This window comes from Pseudorca crassidens, chromosome 2 (assembly GCF_039906515.1).
Source record: "Pseudorca crassidens isolate mPseCra1 chromosome 2, mPseCra1.hap1, whole genome shotgun sequence".
Classification (NCBI taxonomy): Eukaryota; Metazoa; Chordata; class Mammalia; order Artiodactyla; family Delphinidae; genus Pseudorca; species Pseudorca crassidens.
Window position 1 is genome coordinate 123,645,046 of NC_090297.1, and position 13,588 is coordinate 123,658,633.

Sequence of the window (13,588 nt, forward strand, 5' to 3'; positions counted from 1 at the left end):
GGTGTTAACCCACTGAAATGCTGGGGTTTGTTTTAGATGATAACATTATCCTAACTAATTCACCCTGCAGTAATTCAAACTATGAATTAATGATGCTGAAGAAAGCGATGTCAGCTTCTAATGGAGACATACAGACAATTAATGGAATACCCCAAAGGGCTAACTTAAGGGCTGAGAGCCTTGAATTTGAAACCTTCAGTCTATCTAGACTTCAATAGGTTAGAAAATTCCATAATGATCTTAAAACAGAAAACAAATGAGGATTGTTGAAATCTAGCCACTTCTCCATTCAGGGAGAAGGAAGAATCCTAAAGAGAGGAAGGGACTTGTCTCAGATCATATATCTGTTCGTGATGGAAGTCTCCTGACTCCAAGGTGAATGCATAACTCCACAGATCTTTTAATTTACAAAATTCAGTTTCAGCATCTATTGATACTTATCACCTTCTTCTGAAAGCTTTCTGTGCCCTTGCCCCATAGAATTAGTGCCTCAACTTGTGTGTGCCCATTGACCCCATGCAGACCTCTATCATCATCCTTTATCACACTGTATAAGGATTAATTTGCCCACCTCTCCTAGTCTGCTGTCTAGTTTATCTCTAGTAGACTAGAGGCTGAATAAATTGAATTATGCCTTTATCCTCCTATTCCTCTAAAACTTTCTTGTCAGGGTTACCAGTGACAACCAAGTTGCCAAATCCAAAGGTTACATCTTTGTCTGCATCTTATTACACCTCTTGGCAGCATTTACGACAATTGACCACTCCTTTTTTTCACCGGCTTTCAAAATACCCATTCCCTTGTTTCCCTCCCTCATTGGCTGCTCGCTTTACTGGCTCCTACTCCTCTATCAATGTTCCAAATTTTGGTAAGCCTCAGTTTGACTGTGGGCTCTTTCCTCCATCCAAATTTCTCCCTAGATAATTTCACCTGCCCATGACTTTAAATTCTACCCATATGACAATGACTTTGGGTTTTACATCTTTAAGACCTGACATCAGCCCTTACCTACCGACTCATACATCCAAGTGTCTCCTTGGCAGCTACCACGTGGATGCCTAATTGCAAAATTAAAATGATCTAAACAGAACTCTTGAATCTCTTTTCCATAAACCTACATCCACCAACGTTTCGCCTGTCTTAGTAAGCATCACTGCTGTATTCATTTCTCAAGGCATCACTGCCATATTCATCTCCTCAAGGCAAAAACCTAGACAACGTCCTTGATTCTTTTCTTTCCCTCACCCCTATCCCCATTCAGTCCATCAGAAAGTCCCATTATGTCTGCTCCAATACATATCTGAATTCATCTTCTTCTGTCAATCTTCTCTAGAGCACCACCCTAGTCCATCACCAAATTTCATCTAGACAAGTGTGAAAAACTGATCTCCCTCCTATTCCTATCCTCTTCAATCTGTTTTCTAAAATGAAGGCAAAGTAAGTTTTTAAAAACATGATTCAGGACTTCCCTGGCAGTGCAGTAATTAAGAATCCACCTGCCAATGCAGGGGACACGGGTTCGAGCCCTGGTCCAGGAAGATCCTACATGCTGTAGAGCAACTAAGCCCATGTGTCACAACTACTGAGCCTGAGCTCTAGACCCCATGCTCCACAACAAGAGAAGCCACCGCAATGAGAGAAGCCACCGCAATGAGAGCAGCCACTGCAATGAGAAGCCCACGCACCGCAATGAAGAGTAGCCCCCCTCGCCACAACTAGAAACAAAAAAACAAACAAACAAAAAAGCCCATGCACAGCAATGAAGACCCAATGCAGCCAAAAATAAATAAATGAAATAATAATTTTAAAAAAATGATTCAGATCTCAGTGGCAGAAACTGCTTGTTTCCTATCTCAACTTCCATTGTCCCTTTTCTCCTTAGTAATAGAACTCAATTTTACTTGGGGAAGCTACATTTTCCAACCTCCCTTGCAACTGGATATATAGCCATGTGACTATTGTATTGTATTGTATTGGTCCTTGAGATATAAGGGGAGTATTGGGTAGGAAGAATTCTAGAAAACTACTGAAAAAGGAAGGGGTATCCCTTTCATTTTTTGGTTTCTTTTCTCCTCCTTCTAGTGTTAAATGTGAACATGATGGCTGGAACTCCAGCTACTATTTTGAACCAAGGATCTCTGATGATCATGAAGACACCAAACCAGTCCCAGTGATGAGACAAGCATTTTACATAGAGAGAAATACATTTAATAATAAATTTAAGCCACTCTAGCTGGGTCCTTGTTATATGCAGCCAATACTAATTCTAATCAATGCTATTCCTTCTTCAACATCCTATATGTTTTGTTTTATATTTCAAATTGTAATAGTGATAGAATGAGATGTGGCAAAAAGCAATATTGGCTAAATAAAGCAAATAAAGTCAGGATATATGAGATATGATTTTTGTCATATCATTCAACCCTTGGGTGAATCATATTATTTTTAGGTCTCAATTTTCTTCATTTATGAAGGAAATATATTAAAAGTTCCCTACTTCAAAGAGGATCTGTAAAAATCAAAAGAAAAGAAATATACGGAATGCTTGTAGGTTCTCAGAATAAAGGAGAAAAGCAAAGAGAGTACTTGCTCACCTGTGGTTTCAAAGACTCAGAAATAAGACTTCAAGTTCAAGATGAAAAACTGACCTCTTTTATTTATCTCCTGACCAGCACATTTTACCCCATTAAAACAAGAATAAAATAATTTTTAAAAGCATAAACTCACAATATACAGAATGGAAGGGGTCAATTCCTATCTTAGGGCCATGACCCTGGCCCTCCCCTCTGCCTAGAATGCTCTTCCCCAGCCATCCATACAATAAAATCCCTCATTTCCTTTGCCTTTCCATGAATCTTACCTCTCACTGAGGGCTACCCTAACGACTCTGCACTCCTCATCTCCCTTGCCCTACCCAACATTCTCTTCTGGTTTTCTCCTTGGGATCACTTACACATACTACAGAATTTACTTCTTTGTTAATGTTTTCTCTCCATTGTCTGCTTCTCCGCAACAGAATGCTGTTTTGTTCCCTGATGCATCTAAGGTGCCTAGAGCACTGTTTGACACATATCAGAAACCCAATAAATATTTGATGAATGAGTAAACGAAACATTAAATGAGATTTCAGCACATGTCAAGAAGATCAAGGAATGAGAGGAGTGCTCCCTGAAGAATTAGATGGAGCAAGTGGAACGAAAGAGCCCAGGAGGGAGCCCATGGGCTGTTGATCCTTGGAATGGATCAAGAGTCAGATAAGTTTTTAGGAAGGACATGAGGATTGATAGAGAATTGAAAAGAAAATCAACTTCCTCACTATCTGATTCATAGCTAATGCTGTGTCCTTGAACCTCTTATGATATGTCCTTCTCCAACCTTTTTTTTTTTTTTTTTGCGGTATGCGGGCCTCTCACTGTTGTGGCCTCTCCCGTTGCAGAGCACAGGCTCCGGATGCGCAGGCTCAGCGGCCATGGCTCACAGGCCTAACCACTCTGCAGCATGTGGGATCTTCCTGGACTGGGGCACGAACTCGTGTCCCCTGCATCTGCAGGCAGACTCTCAACCACTGCGCCACCAGGGAAGCCCCTCCAGCATTTCTTAAAAGCATACCTCATGGACTTCCCTGGTGGTACAGTGGTTAAGAATCTGCCTGCCAATGCAGGGGACACGGGTTTGAGCCCTGGTCCAGGAAGATCCCACACGCCGTAGAGCAACTAAGCCCGTGAGCCACAACTACTGAGCCTGCACTCTAGAGCCAGTGCTCCGCAACAAGAGAAGCCACCACAATGAGAAACCAATGCACTGCAACAAAGAGTAGACCCACTCGCCGCAACTAGAGAAGGCCTGCATGCAGCAACAAAGACCCAATGCAGCCAAAAATAAAATAAAATAAAATAAAATAAAATAAAAATAATTATTAAAATAAAAGCATACCTCACACTTTGGGAGATTCAGGGGTAATGGACAGACTGTCCAGCCAAGATTGAAGCAGGATATTATAAAGAAGACATGGCAAAAAAAAAGTTTCCTAGAAACTCTAGGAAAAATAAACTTCTGTTAAGAAATCTATTCACGAAGAGGAACCAAGATGGTGGAGTAGAAGGACATGCTCTCACTCCCTCTTGTGAGAACACCAGAATCACAACTAACTGCTGGACAATCATCGACAGGAAGACACTGGAACTCGGCAGAAAACATACCCCACCATCCAAAGACAAGGAGGAGCCACAATGAGATGGTAGGAGGGGCACAATCACAGTAAAATCAAATCCCATAACTGGTGGGTGGGTGATTCACACACTGGAGAACACTTATGCCACAGAAGTCCACCCACTGGAGTGAAGGTTCTGAGCCCCACGTCAGGCTTCCCAACCTGGGGGTCTGGCAACGGGAGAAGGAATTCCTAGAGAATCAGACTTTGAAGCCTCGTGGGATTTGATTTCAGGACTTTGACAGGACTGGGGGAAACAGAGACCCATCTCTTGGAGGGCACACACAAAGTAGTGTGTGCATTGGGACCCAGAGGAAGGAGCAGTGACCCCATAGGAGACTGAACCAGACCTACCTGCTAGTGTTGGAGGGTCTACTGCAGAGGTGGCGGGTGGCTGTGGCTCACTGTGGGGACAAGGGCACTGGCAGCAGAAGTTCTGGGAAGTACTCCTTGGTGTGAGCCCTCCCAGAGTCTGCCATTACCCCCACCAAAGAGCCCAGGTAGGCTCCAGTGTTGGGTTGCCTCAGGCCAAACAACCAACGGGGAGGGAACCCAGCCCCACTCATCAGCAGTCAAGTGGATTAAAGATTTACTGAGCTCTGCCCACCAGAGCAACAGTCAGCTCTACCCACCACCAGTCCCTCCCATCAGGAAACTTACACAAGGCTCTTAGATAGCCTCATCCACCAGAGGGCAGAGAGCAGAAGCAAGAAGAATTACAATCCTGCAGCCTGTGGAAGAAAAAACATATTCACAGAAAGACAGACAAGATGAAAAGGCAGAGGGCTATGTACCAGATGAAAGAACAAGATAAAACCCCAGAAAAACAACTAAATGAAGTGGAGACAGGCAACATTCCAGAAAAACAATTCAGAATAATGATAGTGAAGATGATCCAGGACCTCCCAAAAAGAATGGAGGCAAAGATCCAGAATATGCAAGAAATGTTTAACAAAGACCTAGAAGAATTAAAGAACAAACAAACAGATAAACACTACAATAACTGAAATGAAAACTACACTAGAAGGAATCAATAGCAGAATAACTGAGGCAGAAGAATGGATAAGTGACCTGGAAGACAGAAAGGTGGAATTCACTGCTGCGGAACAGAATAAAGAAAAAAGAATGAAAAGAAATGAAGACAGGCTAACAGACCTCTGGGACAACATTAAACGCAACAACATTCGCATTATAAGGGTCCCAGAAAGAGAAGAGAGAGAGAAAGGACCCGAGAAAATATTTGAAGAGATTATAGTCGAAAACTTCCCTAACATGGAAAGGAAACAGACACCCAAGTCCAGGAAGCGCAGCGAGTCCCATACAGGATAAACCCAAGGAGAAACACACCAAGACACACAGTAATCAAATTGGCAAAAATTAAAGACAAAGAAAAATTATTGAAAGCAGCAAAGGAAAAACGAAAAATAACATACAAGGGAACTCCCACCAAGTTAACAGCTGATTTCTCAGCAGAAACTCTACAAGCCAGAAGGGAGAGGCATGACATACTTAAAGTGATGAAGGGGAAGAACCTACAACCAAGATTACTCTACCTGGCAAGGATCTCATTCAGATTCGATGGAGAAATCAAAATCTTTACAGACAAGCAAAAGCTAAGAGAATTTAGCACCACCAAACCAGCTCTACAACAAATGCTAAAGGAACTTCTCTAAGTGGGAAACACAAGAGAAGAAAAGGACCTACAAAAACAAACCCAAAACAATTAAGAAAATGGTCACAGGAACATACATATCGATAATTACCTTAAACGTGAATGGATTAAATGCTCCGACCAAAAGACACAGGCTTGCTGAATGGATACAAAAACAAGACCCATATATATGCTGTCTACAAGAGACCCACTTCAGACCTAGGGACACATACAGACTGAAAGTGATGGGATGGAAAAAGATATTCCATGCCAATGGAAATCAAAAGAAAGTTGGAGTAGCAATACTCCTATCAGATAAAATAGACTTTAAAATAAAGAATGTTACAAGAGACAAGGAAGAACACCACATGATGATCAAGGGATCAATCCAAGAAGAAATAACAATCGTAAATATTTATGCACCCAACATAGGAGCACCTTAGTACATAAGGCAAATGCTAACAGCCATAAAAGGGGAAATCAACAGTAACACAATAATAGTGGGAGACTTTAACATCTCACTTACACCAATGGACAGATCATCCAAAATGAAAATAAATAAGGAAACAGAAGCTTTAAATGACACAATACACCAGATAGATTTAATTGATATTTATAGGACATTCCATCCAAAAGCAGCAGATTACACTTTCTTCTCAAGTGCGCATGGAACATTCTCTAGGATAGATCACATCTTGGGTCACAAATCAAGCCTCAGTAAATTTAAGAAAATTGAAATCATATCAAGCATCTTTTCTGACCACAATGCTATGAGATTAGAAATGAATTACAGGGGAAAAACCCGTAAAAAACACAGACACATGGAGGCTAAACAATACGTTACTAAATAACCAAGAGATCACTGAAGAAATCAGAGAGGAAATCAAAAAATACCTAGAGACAAATGACAATGAAAACACAACGATCCAAAACCTATGGGATGCAGCAAAAGCAGTTCTAAGAGGGAAGTTTATAGCTATACAAGCCTACCTCAAGAAACAAGAAAAATCTCAGATAAACAATCTAACCTTACACCTAAAGGAACTAGAGAAAGAAGAACAAACAAAACCCAAAGTTAGCAGAAGGAAAGAAATCATAAAGGTCAGAGAAGAAATAAATGAAATAGAAACAAAGAAAACAATAGCAAAGATCAATAAAACTAAAAGCTGGTTCTTTGAGAAGATAAACAAAATTGATAAACCATTAGCCAGACTCATCAAGAAAAAGAGGGAGAGGACTCAAATCAATAAAATTAAAAATGAAAAATGAGAAGTTACAACAGACACTGCAGAAATACAAAGCATCCTAAGAGACTACTACAAGCAACTCTATGACAATAAAATGGACAACCTGGAAGAAATGGACAAATTCTTAGAAAGCTATAACCTTCCAAGACTGAACCAGGAAGAAACAGAAAATATGAAGAGACCAATCACAAGTAATGAAATTGAAGCTGTGATTAAAAATCTTCCAACAAACAAAAGTCCAGGACCAGATGGCTTCACAGGTTAATTCTATCAAACATTTAGAGAAGAGCTAACACCCATCCTTCTCAAACTCTTCCCAAAAATTGCAGAGGAAGGAACACTCCCAGACTCATTCTGTGAGGCCACCATTACCCTGATACCAAAACCAGACAAAGATACTACAAAAAAAGAAAATTACAGACCAATATCACTGACAAAGAGAGACGCAAAATTCCTCAACAAAATACTAGCAAACAGAATCCAACAACACAATAAAAGGATCATACACCATGATCAAGTGGGATTTATCCCAGGGACGCAAGGATTCTTCAATATATGCAAATCAATCAATATGATACACCATATTAGTAAACTGAAGAATAAAAACCATATGATCATCTCAATAGATGTAGAAAAAGCTTTTGACAAAATTCAACACCCATTTATGATAAAAACTCTCCAGAAAGTGGGCATAGAGGGAACCTACCTCAACATAATAAAGGCCATATACGACAAATCCACAGCAAACATCATTCTCAATGGTGAAAAACTGAAAGCATCTCCTCTAAGATCAGGAATGAGACAAGGATGTTCACTCTCACCACTATTATTCAACATACTTTTGGAAGTCCTAGCCACGGCAATCAGAGAAGAAAAGGAAATAAAAGGAATCCAAATTGGAAAAGAAGAAGTAAAACTGACACTGTTTGCAGATGGCATGATACTATACATAGAGAATCCTAAAAATGCCACCAGAAAACTACTAGAGCTAACCAATGAATTTGGTAAAGTTGCAGGATACAAAATTAATGCACAGAAATCTCGTGCATTCCTAGACACTAATGATGAAAAATCTGAAAGAGAAATTAAGGAAACACTCCTATTTACCATTGCAACAAAAAGAATAAAATACCTAGGAATAAACCTACCTAGGGAGACGAAAGATCTGTATGCTGAAAACTATAAGACACTGATGAAAGGAATTAAAGATGATACAAACAGATGGAGAAATATGCCATGTTCTTGGATTGGAAGAATCAATACTGTGAAAATGACTATACTACCCAAAGCAATCTACAGATTCAATGCAATCCCTATCAAATTACCAACGGCATTTTTGATGGAACTAGAACAAAAACTCTTGAAATTTGTATGGAAACACAAAAGACCCTGAATAGCCAAAGCAGTCTTGAGGGAAAAAAATGGACCAGGAAGAATCAGACTCCTTGACTTCAGACTATACTACAAAGCTACAATAATCAGGACAATATGGTACTGGCACAAAAACAGAAACATAGATCAATGGAACAAGATAGAAATCCCAGAGATAAACCCACACACCAATGGTCAACTAATCTATGACAAAGGAAGCAAGGATATGCAATGGAGAAAAGACAGTCTCTTCAATAAGTGGTGCTGGGAAGCTACATGTAAAAGAATGAAGTTAGAACACTCCCTAACACCATACACAAAAATAAACTCAAAATGGATTTGAGGCCTAAATGTAAGACCAGACACTATAAATCTCTTAGAGGAAAACATAGGAAGAACACTCTTTGACATAAATCACAGCAAGATATTTTTTAATCTATCTCCTAGAGTAATGGAAATAAAAACAAAAATAAAGAAATGGGACCTAATGAAACTTCAAAGCTTTTACACAGCAAAGGAAACCATACACAAGATGAAAAGACAACACTCTGAATGGGAGAAAATATTTGCAAACAAATCAGTGGACAAAGGATTAATCTCCAAAATATATAAACAGCTCATGCAGCTCAATATTAAAGAAACAAACAATCCAATCCAAAAATGGGCAGAAGACCTAAATAGACATTTCTCCAAAGAAGACATACAGATGGCCAAGAAGTACATGAAAAGCTGCTCAACATCACTAATTATTAGAGAAATGCAAATCAAAACTACAATGAGGTATCATCTCACACCAGTTAGAATGGGCATCATCAGAAAATCTACAAACAACAAGTGCTGGAGAGGGTGTGGAGAAAAGGGACCCCTCTTGCACTGTTGGTGGGAATGTAAGGTGATACAGCCACTATGGAGAACAGTATGGAAGTTCCTTAGAAAACTAAAAATAGAACTACCGTACGACCCAGCAATCCCACTACTGGGCATATACCCAGAGAAAACCATAATTCAAAAAGATGCATGCACCCCAATGTTCATTGCAGCATTTTTTACAATAGCCAGGTCACGGCAGCAACCTAACACCCATCGACAGACGAATGGATAAAGAAGTTGTGGTACATATATACAATGGAATATTACTCAGCCATAAAAAGGAACGAAATTGGGTCATTTGTTGAGATGTGAATGGATCTAGAGACTGTCATACAGAGTGAAATAAGTCAGAAAGAGAAAAACAAATATTGTATATTAACGCATGTATGTGGAACCTAGAAAAATGGTACCGGTGAACCGGTTTGCAGGGCAGAAGTTGAGACACAGATGTAGAGAACAAACATATGGACACCAAGGGGGGAAAGCCGTAGGTGGGTGGGGATGGTGGTGTGATGAATTGGGAGATTGGAATTGACATGTATACACTGATGTGTATAAAACTGATGACTAATAAGAATCTGCCGTATAAAAAATAAATAAAATTAAATTTAAAAATTAAAAAAAGAAATCTATTCACAGTATATTACTACTTAGTTCTCTAATGGACAGCATTTTCATAGTCTTAATGATGTAAATACTTGATTGATTTATCTAATGATAATTCTATAACAATATTGGAGGAGAGGTGCCCAAGGGTGGCTTAATAGAGTTCAAATCCTTACCTACCATAGCAAGACTAAAACAGATGATGTCAAATTTGATTTTTAAAAAAGCAGCATTGGGCTTCCCTGGTGGCACAGTGGTTGAGAGTCCGCCTGCCGATGCAGGGGACACGGGTTCGTGCCCCGGTCCGGGAAGATCTCACATGCCGCGGAGCGGCTAGGCCCGTGAGCCATGGCCGCTAAGCCTGCATGTCCGGAGCCTGTGCTCCGCAACGGGAGAGGCCACAACAGTGAGAGGCCCGCGTACCGGAAAAAAAAAAAAAAAAAGCAGCATTAACATACCACTTAGTGTATGCAAGTAATGACTAGAGGGAACAGCTAAGTTAAAAATGTTTGCCCCTGAGAAGAAATATTGAACATACATATGCAGGGCAGTAGGTCATGGGACTATTGCTTTTATGGTAAAACTTTCAGGAAATCTAAAAAATGTCTTTATTTAAAGATGTCTAGTTGATACTCTTTTAAATAGGTGAAAAATTATAAGGGAAATAGTCAAACCCTGGCCTCACTCAGGTGGAGGTTCTGTTGAAAGGACATCAGTAGATATGACTCAGAGATATCTGGTAACATATGCTCCAAAGTCAAACGGTTAAGGAACATTGGAGAACCTGAAATAACTGGAGTTGTTTCCTTTGGTGGCCCTAGCCAGCCTGCTTAAGACCAACGAACTACTCAGGCTAAACTGTCTGCTAGCTGCCAGCTGATTCTACCCCTCACCAAATAAATAATTAAAACATACATATATAATATATGTAGTTTATATATAATTTGTTTATATATATAATGTGTATATAAAATAAGACTCACTGATCCCACAGAGTCTGGAATACAGTAGGTCCCCTACATACAAATGAGTTCCGTTCTGAGAACACGTTCAAGTCCAATTTGTTCGTAAGTCCAACAAAGTTAGCCTTGGTACCCAACCAACACAATCATCTGTATAGTACTGTACTATAATAAGTTTATAATACTTTTCACACAAATAATACATAAAAAACAAACACAAAAGTAAAGCATTTTTAATCTCACAGCACAGTACCTTGAAAAGTACAGTAGTACCAGCTATATCACTGCTGCTTTTATGCCTGCTTCTGGACATCCTGGGCTTGTAATAAAGATACTGTACTACTGTACTCTATACAGTACTGTACAGTAAAGTACACAAAAGCACCACCACTTGTAGAGGATGCACACACCTGACAATGTACGCCAGACACATGAACTAACTTACATGACTGGACATGCGAACGCACGTTCACATCTTTGAAAGTTTGCAACTTGAAGGTTCCTATATAGGGGACTTAGCTGTATTCTTTCCCTTTTCTCTTATCTCTGTCAGTTGACTCTCTCCTATTAATGCTTTCATTGGTGCTTTGACTATGGCCCTGTGTTGGGAGCCTTCACTGAAGATCCCCTGATCCAGTCATGCATCCTCTTCAGCTCTCCATCACCTGCCCTCTAGGTGCCTGTTTTATTCTAGCAGCCCACTACTAGGGGTCTTCTCACACTCCTAGGGGTACTCTTGGGAACAACTTAAAATGATGCCAGGCTGGCTTTTTCTCCCAGGTGAGTTATATCTGATTTATAGGAAACCCTCACACATCCTCTCCCAAACTCTGGGAGGGCAGGTTGATCCTGGTGCAGCCACAGGCCACTCTGGCCTCATTAGGTGTGAGGTCTTCTGTGTCATCTAACTGATTCCAAGGAAGACATCTTCCTAGCACTGACGCTTATACATTTTTTCCACTGGAACCTTGTTTCAAACTAGACAGAGAGCAACAACATTTTATCTGCCAAGAAACACCACTCCCTCTCGGATCTTGCTCTCCCCCCCCCACTTCATGTCAGACCCTGCTCCCTACCCGCTACCCTCCTTGGATTCCATCCCTTGGTGCGAAGGAAGCTGGGTCTGTTTTATTCCTTTGGACATTTTAATTTGGGCTCTGGTCACACCCTATTTTGCCAGAGTCCTTACCCCCGAATCCTCCCTGACAGTCTCACAGTGAGATTGGTTCTGCCAACTCAGCTACATGTATACTCCCCAACTTCCTGCCCTGCTGACCTACACTGCTCATGTCTCATCATTCATGGTGCCCGAGCCTGCAGAGGACTTGAAATCCTCATGGTCCAGACCCACTTCTTCTAGGTCTTGTCTCCACGTCCCCCAGTTATAGTTAGGACTAATTAGGAACGAAGAAAGTTTACTTTGAAATCCATGGGACTTAGCCATCTTCCTAATGGTATCCAAGTCCAAAGTGTTGAGCCGGATGTCCACTGCAAAGTGGTGAAAGGGGACGAAGTCTCCACTTCGGCAGTGGTCACACCTGTGGGCGTTTTCTTCCAGAAAGCGGGCACATTTCAAGTGCATGGCTTTCTTCTGGTCTTTCAGCCACAGCTCATAGGCTGTTTTCTGCATCATCGGGCTGCAGAAGCGAATGATGTGGCACTCAATCACCTCACTTTCCAGCTCACAGAGCTCTTCCTCTTCACCATGGGCTAGAGAGGACAGAAAGGCAGTGGGCCATAAGTCAGCCCCTGCTACAAAATACAGATCAGTTCTTTTAGCAAGATGTGCCTTAAACTAAAGGAAATATGGGTCACTTCCAGGCTCTACTTACCCATTCCTTCAGAGGGTGGCTGCAGAGAGAGGGAACGATAATTCACCTCAAACGAGGCCGCGTTCTGTTTTAGGGCTATTCGTAGCTCCTTGCCATTCCGGAAACAGTCAAAGACGTTGGATTTCACGAGGGTTGCCAGGGCAGTGATCATCATCTTCATGTTCCAACAAGGGAGAATCTCATACAACAGTTCTGTAGTGAAGGTCAGGCCAATGATGGCTGCACATCTCACCAACATCTGGCGGGACAGGCTCATGCTATCCAGCTGGACCAGAGAGATTTCTGCAGGTGGAAAGCCACACAATAGGGAACTAGTCATCTGTCTTTATCAAATACATTCTAGAGATGGACAACTGTCCTGTTCTCTAGTTCTTGTTCAATAGAACTACACCCAGCTGAGCTAGGCCAAAAGAAGTATTTGCTTAGTACCTATTTCACAGATAGCACTTGTGTCAGGAGTATAAAAGATGGAGATGCTATGACCTAAAAATATGCATGTCCCATTGGCCATGACAATAAGATGGATTTCAAGGTGTTCTGATTTTGTGTTAAAGTGTGACAAGGGTGTGTGAGGAGAGCAGAGGTCATGCTGAGAAGTGGTCAGAAGGAGAAGGGCCTGCCATCCGTGTTCTGTGTTGACTTATCCAGCTGCTCATTCTCTGTCTTCTTCACTGGCTGCCCTTTCTCCTGGAACTTCCCAGCAATAAGCTTTCTCTCTATCTGCCTCAGGGATTCAGTTATTCTTGTGACAACCCATTACCATCTCTATGCTCATGACCAAGTGTCAGAGAGCTCCTAGCTCCAATTCCATCTTCTCATCTACGTTCGCGTATCATAGC

General features: G+C 41.0%; 1 protein-coding gene across 1 annotated transcript in view; it reads right to left on the reverse strand.

Moving 5' to 3' along the window:
• The window catches only part of ADCY10 (adenylate cyclase 10), a 96,388-nt gene that overhangs the window by 25,791 nt on the left and 57,009 nt on the right, over positions 1 to 13,588 (reverse strand). The window contains exons 19-20 of the mRNA XM_067714247.1: positions 12,750 to 13,031; positions 12,337 to 12,627 (exon numbers count right to left, since the gene is read on the reverse strand). Of these exons, the coding sequence (XP_067570348.1) occupies positions 12,337 to 12,627; positions 12,750 to 13,031 (573 nt within the window). The remainder of the gene's footprint in view (positions 1 to 12,336; positions 12,628 to 12,749; positions 13,032 to 13,588) is intronic.